General features: G+C 40.3%; 1 protein-coding gene across 1 annotated transcript in view; it reads left to right on the top strand.

Annotated features, from left to right (window-relative positions):
- Positions 1–15,638, top strand: part of camk1da (calcium/calmodulin-dependent protein kinase 1Da) — a 76,954-nt gene that overhangs the window by 43,328 nt on the left and 17,988 nt on the right. Inside the window, exon 3 of the mRNA XM_069671098.1 lies at positions 1,255–1,329. Within this exon, the coding sequence (XP_069527199.1) occupies positions 1,255–1,329 (75 nt within the window). The remainder of the gene's footprint in view (positions 1–1,254; positions 1,330–15,638) is intronic.

Here is a 15,638-nt window from a genome sequence, read left to right as displayed (position 1 = left end):
ACCCTAATAGTTTGATACTGACTTTTCTGGGAGCTTATAAAGATAGCTCACTGTCTTCCTCAGATGTCAACAAGTCGCCCTGTTAGCTTGAGAGATAAAGTTTAGTTTCAACTAACAGACACAATCTTACCTTCAAATGCTTCCAAACTAAGCTCAGACAACAGTTTTATTTCTGCTTTTTTAATATCAGTATCATGTATCATCATGTATGAGTATCATGTTCATCTATAAGATGCGTATTTATCAAAGTTCTCATAAGAGCTAGCTAACAGCCGTACATTTAAACATCTCTAGTCTACTAGTCAAGTCAAATTTATTTCTATATCACATTTAAAACAACCCAAGCTGACCAAAGTGCGTCAAAAACATACTATATAGTGTTTTCAGACATGTCACCATGTCACCATTCAGATAACTAATCACATCAGTTATCTGAATGAAGGATTTTAGTAAGCTAGCGAGCTAATGTTAGCCGCAGCTCGGCTCTAAGTCGAAAGACTCTTGTTTTCTATGTGTCACTGCATAATTCAGTCTTTTACAAGTTTTAATTACGAAGTCCATTTGATTTTGGAGAGGAGAAACCCTCTGTAGAAAATGTGGCACCCATTAATTAAAGCTGTGAACAATGAACATTGAAGGAATCCTTAGCGAAAAACAAAGCTGAGCATCTACAGTTAAGCTAGCAGAGACTCAGCTCGCAGCCCCTCCTGATGTCCTGTGTCCGCTAAAGAAGAGTGTTCCTTTATACAGTGTTTTTACTGCTTTTAATCACAATTTCTTTATGTTTGGAGAAAGGGAGATGTCTGGGGATTTTTCTTCTGCCTTTTAAACACTTGTGAACAATGTACACTGAGGGTAGACTGCTTGCTATGGTTTAATCCTGCATAGTTGTGTGTACAATGATGCAGCTGAAAAAAACGGCGTGCTTAAGTGTCTAGTCTGATGAAACTTTTCTTGACAGATGATTTGAGCCCTAATGCAACGCAATGGAAAGTTCCAGAAATGCTACTAAATGGTCCTTCAAGTTACACTCTTTTGTCAGTAGAAAATTGTGTCCGTTCTAGGAAAAGCACTTTCTATTAGCCTGGATTATCAGTGATGTTTATTAATGTCGTAAAAAAACATTTTTACAGTTCAACTGCAGTCATTGGGATTAAAAGTTATTTAGGTCTGCTAATGGGTTGTTGTGTGATGTAATGAAAGCTGCAGCTTAAGAATAAAAAGCTTAACTAATGGTTTCTCTTTGCTTTGCAGGATCAAGCATGAAAACATTGTGGCGCTTGAGGACATCTATGAGAGTCCAGATCACCTCTACCTGATTATGCAGCTGTGAGTTTAATCATTTTTTTTTTTCATCCTCTACTTGAATTTTGAAGTTTGATATATTGAAAAATATAGATGATCATGCAGCCCTAATACTCTGCTGTGCTGACACTTAAACTGATGATCCTCATGATATTCAGTTTACTTTTCACAAGGAGTATGTGTCAGCCTATAAACAGTTGTATCATGTCTTCTTAAGCTTTTCAAAGTTTAAAAAACAACCCTGATGATGCCCTTAACTTTGTATATTTAACAGAACTTGGAGATTTGAGCTTTGGAAGAAGGAGGCTGGTTTGATGCTGCCAGTCTAGGGACAAGATCCAGCTCGCTAGACACTTGTCTATGGCCCTTTTCATGCTTAGAATATAATAGAATTCAAAGGTGGCACGCAATTAACCTTGTACTTTGTACTTTCTCTCTTTATTATGTCGAAGAGTTATAATTTGATTTTGCAACTAGCCTAAAAATCTTTTTCACATTGAACATTTAGCAAGCTGCCCCTATCTCTGCAGCTTCTGAACACCAGCACTTAACCTAAAAGCCGGTTCACCTGCAGGTTGAAGGTTTTAGTGGACTTTAATGTGACTGCCTCCTGTCTTATTTATGAGGAGAAAGTTCTCCAGTCATGTTTCTTCTGAGCATGCAGAGTAGTATGACTCACCTTCCAAGTGTGTTGAGCTTCTTTCCAGTTGTTAAGTGGTCCCTCAAAGAACCAGGCCTGTGACAATGACTAACAGGCTGTCTGAGAAGTTTTGAAAGACACGTTGTACTTTTTTGAGTGTTAGATTTTAAACAATCAATCAGTCAACCCTAACCCTAAAAACATGTAAACAGAGAGCTCAATAAAAACAGGAAGTGATGAAACTGAGGAAATGCCATCAGTACAATTTTAAATTTTTATTTTGATTCAAAAAGATGGCAGTTGTTTTTTTTCCTTGAGTTTTTCATAGTAAAAAATTCTTTACTATTTCATGAGACAGGTGCGTGGGAGAGGAATGAGTCCATCAAAGATTGTATGCAAACTCCCACACACTGTCTAACTTGCAAAAGTGCATATTGGCATATTATTGGCAACATTTTGATACTAAGCAGTTTGTAGAGAGAAATAGCAGGCGGTGTTAAATTGAATTGAATCATTTTGATTTGCTTGGTACGATGCAATTTAAGCTCCAGTACAGAACATGAAACTGATGTGTTGCACAGAGAGGTTAACGCCTTTGCTATTTTTCAACTCCTGTCCCTACGTGACCCTTCACAACAATACACAAAGTCTATGCACTGATACGAATTAGTCATTTAAAATACAATAAGCTAAAAATGAGTACAGCTTTGGTTTGCTTTTAGCCAACATTAGACCTTTGTTGTGAAAGATTTATATCTTTTTATTTCCAGACTTTACAGCCCTTTATGGAGACGTTCAGGGGCGAGATTGTTGATACATTTGAAAACTCATTTGAGAAAACATGACTGCATGAAGCTCTGAAAACTTAATAGGCTGTATCCTTTTAGTATATGACAATGATGCCAACTGAATGGGGTTTTTTGTCCATTATTGCCAGGGCCCGATTGTATAATGATAAAAGGTTTCCGTTCAGGATGAAGCTTGAACCCATACTGTCATACAACATGAAAAGTGAGAACAAATCATAGAAAGCATGAATACCTGGGCTGACTGAGTTGGTATACAGTGCCTAATTAATTTAAAACAATTTAGGTTGGTGTTTACTGTTATTGAAAATGTCTTCACGTTTATCAAATTTAAGCTGCGGATCTAAAATTATTCCTAAGAACTATAGAGGGTGCATGCAAGCCTGCAACCAATCAGCATCATCATATCCGATCTGACTAAGGCCGCATTCATACTGCAACTAAAAGTGTCCCAATTCCAATTTTTGAAAACAGCAAAAAGTTGCATGATGTTGCATCTTTAAGATTCGTAACTGGGCTATTTGAATATGTGGTACTAAATCGGAATGCAAAACATGCGACTTGTAACTGTACACTCAAATTGAAATTGGTCCACGTAACCTTGGTAATAAGCACATTTCCAGGAGTGATTCTAAAGAAGAAGAAGACTTCCTTTTTCCACTTGACCATGGACACGCAGCAGTGGAGAGACGGCGGAATAGCAGATTTAATTGCTATTTGGGGCGATGCCTCAATCCAATCAAAACTAGAAGGGTCATAGAACGGTCATACCGCAACCGAAGTGTTGGAGATAAGGAAAGGACTAATGCCTTGCCGCTCCTGTCCATTTCGCCCTTCTCTGACGGAGATGTCGTTTACTTGCGGAAACTTGTTTTACGGAAAACGATCAGCAGATGGGACGTCTTTTGTTAGTGTTGTTTGCGCACTTGTGTCTTTTTAAAATAATTTTCTGTTCACATTGATATCTCACCTGGGTCACATTCTAAAAAAGATATGAACAGTGACCCCGAAAAATCAGATATGAGCCCCAAATTGGAATTGAGCATGAAGGCCTGCAGTATGAATGCAGCCTAAGTAAACTAATAAATAAATAAATAAACATCAGCTTCCTGACTGAGAGTTGACGTACCATAAAGTCACATAAAGCGAAAGAAGTCCAATCAAAAACAAAAACGTGACAATAGATCATGAGTCCAAAAAAGTAAATCAATACTCTCATCCACCCTAGTCAAGATTAAGTCCCCACAAGGCCCCCAAAATAATAGTCAAACAATGCACAGTGATGGCAGGTCGTGGATGAACCTAACAGAGAAATTCAGTGTCTATTCAGAGTTATTCATAAAACTCTCTACATGAGCCAACAATTCATTATACTCCATCTCACACTTAGAATCTTATTCTTCTGCTCACCCACACAAACACAAACACATGCACAATTTCTCCAAAATGACAGCTTTACTGAGATGACAGCATCTCACACACAAACACACACATGCTAAAGCCCACACGTCCTCCCACACACACAAACACACCACGCAGCTACAGGGCCTCTATTATTGTGCATCAGTAACATCTCGGCTTTGATGGTCAGCTACAGAGAGGGAAGCAGGGTGGCCCGTGGCTCACCCAGGGGTGCCCTACTAACCTCCTGTGAGAGGTTATTATCGCTTACATAAGGGGGGAAGTTGTTCTGGAGGTTTGGCACTGGTATTGGAAACATTTCAGTCAAGTTCAGGTGGATGTCATGGCTGTGGATTACACAACAGTAGCTATGTTTACAACCCAATGTCAGAGGATTATCTGCTCACCTAGCACATGTGTTCGGGTCCTTCGATTCGTACGCCAACTCTGGTCAAGATACAGCAAAAAATACCAGTTTTCTCTTGTTGTTCTGTAAAACCAATTTTTTAAATGTTGAGTCGGAGGAACAAACTCTTAATAAAAGCAAACATCATATCTTACTTTGAATGACACGGTTTTTGAAGGTACTAATTGCACTTAATGACCCAGGTTCATTTGGCATTAAAAATAGAACATCAAGAAGTGACTTTGTTACTTTGAGATTGAAATATTAATCTTGTTCTCTGTGATCAAGAATACAATTTATGTAGCAGCTGTTTGTTTAGCACGAGTGTCAGTTTTTATTTGTTTCTTCATAATTTAAATAGTCATTTTCAGGCTTGTCAAAGGTTAACAACAAACGATGCAATATGTGTTGTAAAATTCACGCCATTCAAAGAAACTTTAGAACAGACAGTTTGCAGTCACTGGCTATATAAAGGCCTACAGTGTTTCATACATTGAATAGTAACAGTTAAGGAGGGAAACTGGCAAACTTGTAAGTGTTAGTATTAAAGTGTTAGAAACAGATCTACTATAGCTTAAACAGGTTGTTATGGCTAGGCTGCACAGTAGGATATGTTGATAAGAGTTTTCTCTATAATAGATAACTGTGACATAGTTAGGTCAGTTACAATCCAGTTAAAAGACATGAATGCAAAGAAAAGTGCTGTAGTTGTAAGACCAAGAGCCTTAGGAATACTATGCACCTGTTGAATATACATGAGGGTTAATGTTTTCATTTATGGCAGAGCAGTTTTCAGCCATTAGACCAGAATACCAAATAACTATACTGATTTAAAACAAGATGTCTGTGAAGGTTCTCAGTCATCCAGGTCATGGTCATTCTAAGCTTAATCCAAAGGGCAACTGGACTTGGTTGAAGTTCTGGAAGGCGTTTCACTGATCATCCGAAAGGCTTCTTCAGTTCTAACTGACTGGTGGACGGAGCTGGATATATAAGCCTCTGCAGGTCAGTAGTATGCTAAGAGATGTGTAGTCAGGAGTGAGTCGTTAACCTGAGCTGTTGACCCAGTATCTAGTTTAGTTCTGGTTTTGTCTTGTATTTCGGTGTTCAGTTATTATTTCTCGTTTTACCTTGTCACTCTGTCTGTTGTCCTGGGTTCTCATCGTTTAGTTTTGCATTTAGTTTGTTCTGTGTTCTTGTCAGTATTTAGCCTTGTTTAGTTAAGTATTTCACTTGTCTCTTTGGTTCGATCATTTCCTGTTTTACTTTGTCACCTTGTCTCTCGTGTTGGTCCACTTCCTGCCTTTGTGTTTCCCGCTTGTTTGATTGTTTTCACCTGCCCCTTGATTGTCTCACCTGTGTCTGATTAGCCTCACATCCTAAGTTTATTTAGTCTTTGTGCTCCCCTGTCTCGTGGCTGGTTCATTGTCTGTGTCGTCCATCCTGTGGAGTTGAGTCTATGTCTTTGACCTTCCTTCTGTGATTTTGTTCTTCGTGTCTACTTTGGATTATCTTCGTGCCTTCCCTGATTTCCTTGTGGCTCCTTGTGTTCCCTTGGATTACCTGTTTCCTGGTTTTGTTTGTAAGTTTTTTGCTGTGTCTTTTGATTTTCCTTTTTTGTTGGAGTTTATATTTTGTTTGTAAGTTTTTGCCTTTTATTTAGTTAAACTTTATATCTAAGTCTGCTTCTGGGTCCTCACCTTTTTGTTTCTATTGAAACCGTAACAGTGAGAGTCGTTAGTACCCTCTGGTGTTGATGGATGTGAACCCTGCTGTCTTCTGAAGACAGCTGCTTTTAAAGAGATGTCAAGGAAGCCATCTATGTTAAACTGGAAAAACCCTTTACAGAGGTGGTGGCCTAAGACACCACCAATCACCCCCTTACAATGCAGTGTTGAATTCTCTGCCCAAACACCTGAGATCACACTCAGGATCATGTGAGACTAACGACCCATCAACACCAGAAGGTGCTAACAACTCTCAGTGATACTAGGCCACAGCTCAGGGTAACGACTCACCCCTGACCACACATCTGTTAGCATACTAATGACCTACAGAGCCTTATATTTCTAGCTCCGTCCATCAGTCAGTTAGAACTGGAGAAGCCTTTCGGATGAGAGGTGAAACGTCTTCAAGAACTTCAACCAAGTCCAGTTGCCCTTTGTTTTAGAATTTAAAACAAGAGTTTGTGACTTAACAGTGGACATCGTGGTAAGACGTCATCGACAAACTGACTTAGTTACACCGATCACCCATAACATAATGACTACTGACAGGTCGAGAGAATGGCATTGATTATATTGTTACACTGGCCCCTGTCAGTGGGTGTGACATGAGGCAGCAAGTGAACTGTTTGTCCTCAAGTTGATGTGTTGGAAGCAGGAAAATGAACAAGAGTAAAGATGTGAGCGACTTTGACAAGGGCCAAATTGTGATGGCGAGACGACTGGGTCAGAGCATCTCCTAAACTGCAGCTCTTGTGGGGTGTTCCCGGTCTGCAGTGGTCAGTACCTACCAAGAGTGGTCCAAGGGAGGAAAACCTGTGACAGGGTCATGGGCAGGCAAAGGCTCATTGATGTGTGTGTGGAGTGAAGGCTGGTCTGTGTGATCCAATCCAACAAAAGAGCTACTGAACTGATGAAAAAGTTCATGCTGGTTCTGATCGCAGCTTTTTGTGTATGGGGCTACTTAGCCTCAGAAGCAACTTACAGGACTTAAAGGATCTGCTGCTAACATCTTGCAGCCAGGTACCTCAGCACACGTTCAGAGGTCAAGTGGAGTCCATGCCTCAATGGGTCAGGGCTTTTTTGGCAGCAAAAGTTGGACCTACACAATATTAGGCAGGTGGTCATAATGTTGTGGCTGATCGGTATAACTGTTCAACAATAACTACCGTGTGTAAAATTTGCTAACATTAGCTATATTGTATAATAAGACCTGTAGCCACAAAACCACATATTTAAGCAGTTTACTGCTCATTAATGAAACCTTTGAGAGGAACTATTTCTTCTGTCAAAAGTTACTTCCTGTAGTAAAAGAACAGACTTTTTTGAGGCTCATCTCAAGCCGCAAGCTTGCTAGCTAGCTAACAAGCAGCCATAATGACAGCATCCTGCACAGTGAGCACAGAGATTAATCATATTTTAGTTTGAGTGGTAAATTAGGATGCACATTCAGCCTTTCACAGAGCTGATGATCCAACATGTCTAGTGAGTGTGTTACATCACATGAAATCCCTGTGTCGGCCGGCCTCCAGTCAAAGGTCTTACTCTTATTAAGCTGTTTACCTACAACATTGACCTTTTGACTCAGTTCCCTGTTGTCGTGAATAAACCAGTTAACAGACTATTCCTTTTTCCTGGCTGGCTTCCACCAACTGTTTGTCACGTTAAATACTTTTGATAGCATTACAAGGAAATGAGAATCCCTATTTAGTCCTAACTGTTGAATCCTTTCATGTTGTTACATGTTTTACTATGATGGGTGTTGCTCTGGACCATAGACTGTATAAAAAGATGGACGACATGCCAGCTCCCTAAAAGCTTCACTTTTGTACAATAAAAGCAGATAAAGATGCATCGTCCATCTATATGTACAGTCATCAAGGTTTCTTATTGTGGCTTCAAGTTCTCTCGCTTAAGGGTATGAAAAGGATATCGCACCACTGACACTTAAAGATATAATCTCAAAGATCTCAGTATCGTTCTCTTTGGCGGCACCAATGGCGATAAACGGTAATTGCAGGAGCACACTTCCCAGATATCCAAACAGTGTTGCATGTGTGACGTCCACGGTTGGCTCCGGTTGTAACTCTTGATTTTCCTCGCTGACGGTCGCTTTCCTTTTTGGACTGTTTGCCTTCATCTCAATGTCGAATTTGTTTCTTTTTCTTTGTATTTTCACTTATTTTTGAAGTTGTATCTGTAGTCATCCATCTTTTCTTTGTTTGTTCAGCCATAGTAGATTACTGTTTACTCGCAACACTTGCAGAGACCGGAAAAGCAGCCGCTTAGCTCCGCCTACCCTCTCTGGCAGACCAACCACTGCTGGCTGATGGAAAACGCGTCACTAACTGGGCGCCGCTTGTGAGTTTTTTCCCACGTATGTCGCCACAGACACCCAGTCTGTAATACTGCAAATGCAAAGGCTTTCATCAGTGGGCCATAGGCTCAATCACCACTGTGTTACCTCATTCGGCGATAGATAGAGACTTAACAGACATTTATTTACATGAAAATCTTCGAGATTATAACTTTAAAGGTTATTGCCACCTAAATACAAGTTTGACTGAAATAATGCTTGCTATAACATTGGCTCTTACTTTGTCTCAGAGCAGCCATTGAGTTAAATACCAATACTGCTGGTGCTGTACTTATTTCTGCTTTAACAGCACAGATTGTCAGACTTCATATATCGTCACCCCGAGAGCTTTTGTCTGTACAACCTTGCAGTTTCATTTTACTGCTTTCACAGTAATTTTAATGCCAGTATTTCTAATCAATTCAAAGTGTAACAAAGTGTGACACGGACAGTAACAGGAAAGACCTTGTCTCCGCTCCCTGGTCCTCCTGTACACCTCCCTCCATCCCATCATCATTCTCCTCTCCTCTCTCGCACCATCTGCTCCTCCCTCCTTTCACTTCATTGCCTCCTTTCCTCTCCCCTCACACCTTATTTCCATCGCCATCACCTCTTACCTTTCGCCTGGTCCCTTGCATTTTTTCCTTACCTACCGAATCTTTTTTTTTTTCCATCCATCTGTCACCATCTGTTCATGTAATATTGGTTTGTTGCCATAGAAACAAGGTCAAAGGTAACACCTTGCCTCTTATAATTTCAGGTGGTATTATCAGCATTAAAGATGTTTGTTGTGAAGTTTTTGAATGTCACAATAGATTAGACGTGAAGATGCTGCAAATGTATGTGCTATCATGTCAATGATGTAAAAATCCGCCATTTACATGAAACTTTTATCAATTTTTATCATTAATGAATTATCTTTAAGCTGCATTAATACATATTTAGTTCAAATCACTCTTAAATAATGTGAAAGGGGTTTATCATGCGGATTCAGAGGATCATCATTTGACTGCAGTTCTCTCAACTGTACATTTTACTGTCTTTCAGCATATTCTTTTGGTTTTACAGAATCAGTTATTCACAGAAAAACTTTCATTCAGCTAACCTTCTGCCTGACCCCAAACAGCAGACAAACTGCAGTGACTAGCTGGTGAACACGGTGGATTTATTTAGCAGCTAAAGCTCAAAATAATTCCCTCAGGAGCTGGAATATTGGACTTAATTCACAAGGCTGCCAGACAGGACTGTAATTGAATGCTAATATTACTGTGTGTCTACTGGATGTGTAAATAGGGCAAGCAAGCTGTGTTCAACATAACAACTTACATATAGTATGTCATTATTTTGTTCTGACTTAAGGTGGCCCAAAATTCAGTTAACGCAGCTCTGAAGCCGCACCAGTTTACTTTTTATCAGCCCCTCCAGGAAGTTGCAAATCAGGGAGTTCACACAAATTCAAGCAATCCCTGCAACTTTTTCACTACCTTGCAATTTTGGCCAATCTACACACCCATCACCAAATATTGATCTTCATACATCATGTGGCCCAGTGGTAGAGTTGGTCGTCTCTCAATCGGAAGGTTGGGGGTTCGATCCCTGAACGCTACAGTCACATGTTGAAGTGTCCTTGGGCGAGACACTGAACCCCAAATTGGTATGCATGATTGATCTGATTGGAGATTGGCACTTAGGCCTTTGTCATCAGTGTGAATGTGTATGAATGGGTGAAAGAGACATGTAGTGTAAAAGCAGCTTTGAGTGGTCGGAAGATTAGAACAGTCCATTTTACCTTTTTTCTTTTACCATAGGTCTGCAATGTTGTATTAACAGGAAGACTGCTGCAACGTTCTACCTTCCTATGACTTACCTATTCCAGCCTCAAACTACAGTGTCCTTAATGAGACTCTATACAGTGAATACATAATAACCCATCCAATACTTAACGTCTTCTTGTGATTATTTATCCATGCTGAAAACTGTTAGCTCTTCACTTAGCCACTTCCTGCTCCCTTTAGCGTTCCACCAACCAGAAGCTCTGTTACAAATGTAAGTCAGTGTTGATCTCAGAGAGTGTTTGTACAGTGAGATACTAATCGCCGTCTCTTATCAGAGGTTTAAACAAGCGTAGCACCTGAAATAACAGGAAGAGAACAAGCATTGAAATAAGCACAGGCAGTGCAACATTTCTACTCCATGGTCATTTTCTTCCGTTTCATTCCATTTTTTCACATTTTATTCGGCATCTTGACACAGAAATTGACTGGAAGTGATGTCTGTACTGAAGAGATGGCAGCTCACAGTGGATGTGTCATGTGTTACACACAAAAAAACCTTGAAAAACATCGCAACTTGCATTGCAACTTTTTGATAGATATGCTGCAAAATCAGGCAATAATCAATCAGAGAAAAAGCCTGCGAAATCCTGGAAGGACTTTATTACTATATTATATGCTGCTTCTTATTCTGCTTGGCTTATGTTTTCAAAGGGCTGTGCTAAGAATCAAAGGAAGACTTGCTTCAATGAAAAACATATTAAAATATAGAAGACCGAGTGCAAAAGCATTAACAGAGACAGAAGTTCACTCTCCTTTTCATCCGGCCTCAGTGCTGCAGGCTGTTCTTCTTTAAGCTGTACACAGGAGCTTCATCCCTCTACAGCTGATCTGCTGAAACAGACTATTTCTTTCCATCATTTTAGCAGAGAAATAGCAAACATGAATCACTACAGTAATAGGTAGACTGTTATAATTATATGCCTTTATTGAGATGTCAGGGTTTTTTGTCAGCAGACAGGAATCTCATTAATGCACAAGGCTTTTTGAATATTTTCAGAGTAATTGCGTCGTGGCAGATCGATGCGGTCTGACAGCGCTTCCTTCGTTCCCGTTCATCACAGCTTGTCTTATGTAACCTCGACCGCAGGGAGGCAATCAGTCCGTGTTGGCAGGAAAATCGATGCAACCAAGTGCAATGTGGGCTTTATATTGATGCTGTTTGTTTTGTGAATTGGATATAAGCAGAAGATAAAAATGCATGTAGTGTAGAGAGTAAATATATGCAGCATCTGACTGTGATGAACCGTCACCACACCTTTTGATATGTTGCCAGTAACGTGGGATCCTTTTAATTCTTCATATTTGTTTTCAGTGTGTTTTTGGTGTACCGCCCCTTTAAAGCAGGAGCTATGCTAACAAGCTGCACGCTTCTTTGCTGGAGTTCATAATTACTTACAATTTATTTGACTCTAATTGGCTGAACTCAGTTCTGCAATGTTTCCATGTTAGGCTCAGGTGAGAACAGTTATGTTGTGATAGCATCGTTTCAGCATCACAGCGTGCACCTCTGTCCTGTTATATAGATCAACAATACATTTGACTGATCATTTCAATAATACAGGAGGATAATAAAGGATATAAAAGTCAATAAATCCAGGTTTCTGGATAAAAGTAGATTTGGTTGCCTCAGGGTTAAAATGGGATTCTCCCAAATTAGCGCGCTGTTAGCATTTAGAGTATATGCATCAAGTGAATATGATCATACCATCTTGTCATTAAAAATCTAAAAATTCTTGGCAAAATACAATTAAAAACTACAGAAGAGTAATTAAAGTTCCCATGAAAGAGCTAGCAGAGTGTTAACCTTTTGTTTTACATCTGTGAAGACTTTTGCAACCCCATTCATTGCTTTGAACAGAGCGCGATGAAGATCATCAGGATTGATCGGATGGCTAAATAATAAATGATTTTGATCACATTTTGCATTCATAAAAACGATGCTTACTACAAGTAAGTAGGATTTAAAGATATAATCTCAAAGATCTCATGTTCGTTCCCTTTGGCGGCACCTATGTTGATAAACTGTAATTGCGGGAGCACACTTCCCAGATATCCAGACAGTGCCGCACGTCCACGGTTTGCTCCGGTTGTAACTCTTGATTTTCCTTGCCTAGTTTGCCTTCATCTGAGCGTCGAGTTTTGTTTTTTTGGGGGGATTTTCACTTATTTTTGAAGTTGTATCTGTAGTCATCCATCTTTTCTTTGTTTGCTGTTTGGTTTCCGTCATAATAAATTGATGCAAACACAAATTGAAGTCAGGACCAAATGCTTTATTAACATAGTAGTATTAATGATTTACTTAATAGCTCTCTAACTGTGCAAATTAGGTCATGTTTACATTGATACATTGATCAATCTAAATAGTGTTATTCGTGTTCACCACATTGACATATCACAGAGAGCAGAATGTAACAGTTAGTGCAGCCTTACAGAGGGTCTTTTTTTTCCCACTGATGGCAACTAATCATCGCAGCAGCTCGGTAGCTGCGGTCAGACCTCTGACTCTCTGCTGTGATCAGTCTGTCAGGTCCCCAACACTGTGTCGCCTCTTTATCTCTGCCACAGCGCACAGCGTGCAGCACGTACACACACACATGCTCAGAAATAAGGCTTGCTCTCAGCCATGATGCACAGCCATCGCAAGAAGAGAGATGGAGAGAGAGATGGATGAATGGATGGTGAAAAGGAGGGAGGAAGAAATGATTTAAAATAGTGGCAAAATATAAATGAATATAAATTGTGTGAGTTGGTTCGAGAGGGTGTTGTGCTGCACTTATGGATGTCTGACTTGACGCTGGACGAGGACGGGGAGTAGCGACGTTCTTCCTCTTGGCCTGCATACACTCATCATGCTGCACTTTGCTGTGTTTTTTCAGTTGGTTGAACACGTGAGTTGTGTTGTTGTGCGTTGCCGACACAAGTGTCATGACCTCTGTGCATGTTATTTTTTCTTACCTAACCTCACTTACCCTAAACCAGAAATACCTCCAAACAACCAAGGCCCTGTGCAGCCCTGAGCAAACAATACATTTAGTGTCAGGCAGTGACTTCAAACACAGCCTCCAACATGATTAAATTGTCAGGGTGCTTTGACCTTTGACCTCCTTGATATTGGATTTTTTTTAATAGTGTATGATATGATAAAAGCTGAGAGGACTTGCTGGCTGCGTGTATGTGTGTGACATTGTGTTGATTGTGTGTGCTGCCTGTGTTTCTTGCTGTTGCGTGTGACCTTGAATTCATATCTTTGGGTTTTTCACGCTTGTCTTCCTGTTTTAGTGTGTTTGCTTTTAAAATGTTCCTGCCCTTACATCTGTATCTCTGTGCTGTGTGTGTGTGTGTGTGTGTGTGTGTGTGTGTGCGTGTGTGAGTGTGTGTGTCCGTGTGTGAGTGTGTGGCTGCTCCTGTCTGATTGCCATGGTCTCCTTACGCAAACGCTTACGCAACCATGCAGCCTGGTGGCTGATCTCCCTTTTGCCATGTGTGCATGTCTGCATGTCTGTCTGTGTGTGTGTGTGTGTGTGTGTGCGTGCGTGTGTGTTTTTAGCCCTTTCTTGTCATTCCCAGACATGACTGCCTCTGAAACCGAACAAGCCGCTGCCCTCTTTGAAGAGAGAGAGGATTAGCAATTAATTCTGATCTCTTTTTTCCAGAAACTTCATTAGAGTTTAACTTCCACGGGCTCTAATCTGATCCGTCGCCGTGACGACGCCACACACATACGGCGTGTAACTGTGTGTGTGTGCGTGCACGTGTTTGCTTTCGGGCTTGCTTGTGCCCCTGGTGTGTGTAATGCTTTAAAGCACAAAGTATAAACATGTAGTATATAGAGAGCACTACAAGGTCAGTTACTACTACTACTGTTATTTTACTATGACTAGTAATATTACAATCACTGTTGCTGTATTGCAGCACTTACTTCTTACATGCTGCTTTATATTGTTGGGAATGTTTGCTACAATTTGTAGTGCACATTAACACACAAGTACATGAGATGTTGCTGTGAGGTGAGGGGAAGACGTAATCCTCCAGCAGGGGGAGCTATGTGTCTGCACAGCAGATGGTGAGCCTTGCCCATCTGTATGAACTGTATCTATACCTGAACAAGTCGTTTCATGTTGTCTGGAGTCATTAAACATAACTTTCGATATTGAAAGAATCCGCCGAGGGGTGAAAAGTTGCAAATTAACTCCAAGTGTGAGTTTCTTTTTTTTTTGCATTGATGGGTTTCATTCTGTCTGCCTATGAAGAGTTCCTCACAAAGATGTCTTAATATTTTACCACCTTGGCAGGAGCTTTGACTCCTGTCATGAGGGGATTTTGTGATAAGTATTCATATGGTTTGTTTTCTTTTGCTATGGCCCATATTTTTTCTCTCAACTAAGCTGCAAAAGAGCTTCTTGATCAAAAATCAAATGTTTGCTGCTGTGTTAACAATGTAATTTCATTCATTTCATAATCCAGTTAACATGTTTAAAGATGAGGACATTAAAGGAGCAATTCGCCCCTGGAAAAAGCCACTGTCAGTCAAAGCTGGCATACTCTGTAATCGAAAGAAGAAATCTGAAATTGGCGCCAAAGTTGTACAAACAGCTCGTGGTTTCATCCAGCATGCATTGCGCCCCTCCCTTTCCAAGGAACGACCCAGCGAGTGACACTGGAGTGAAATACTACCGTTTTGTTGCAGGCAATGGCTCAGAACGGTTCAAAATCCTAAATACATCGAGAATAATATACCGGTGGAAGTCTAAAAAATCTTCAGGTCTGCAGTCTACATTTCAAACCTGATGATTTTGAATGAGACATGACATCGGAGGCGGGCGTCCTGGATTGAGGAAGTGTAGTTTAGCAAGCTCCCTGGCCTCCACCAGATGATAGTTTTACGTAGTCTGGGGGAGGTTTTCCAGGGCCCATTGGAGAAGCAGATAGCGTCCTCCAAAGGCACAGACCGAAATTGCATCTTTTTCCAACCATAATGTCATTAGCTCCCCATAATAGCATGATAGGATTGAGGTTGAAAATCAGCAAACTGGCCCTTTAAGGAAGCAGAGCTGGGGAAATTGTAACCATCTTCAATAAAACTTTAAACTTAAAATCTTTTTGACAAACAGAGACAAAACCTCACAAACGCACACACACAATGTTCTTTAATTGCATATGAAACA

Source organism: Semicossyphus pulcher, unplaced genomic scaffold, assembly GCF_022749685.1.
Source record: "Semicossyphus pulcher isolate SPU_LCO1_2020_fin unplaced genomic scaffold, fSemPul1.0.p SCAF_20, whole genome shotgun sequence".
NCBI classification, from domain to species: Eukaryota; Metazoa; Chordata; class Actinopteri; order Labriformes; family Labridae; genus Semicossyphus; species Semicossyphus pulcher.
Note: the sequence above shows the minus strand (reverse complement) of the source record. Positions and strands in the feature narration are given on the sequence as shown.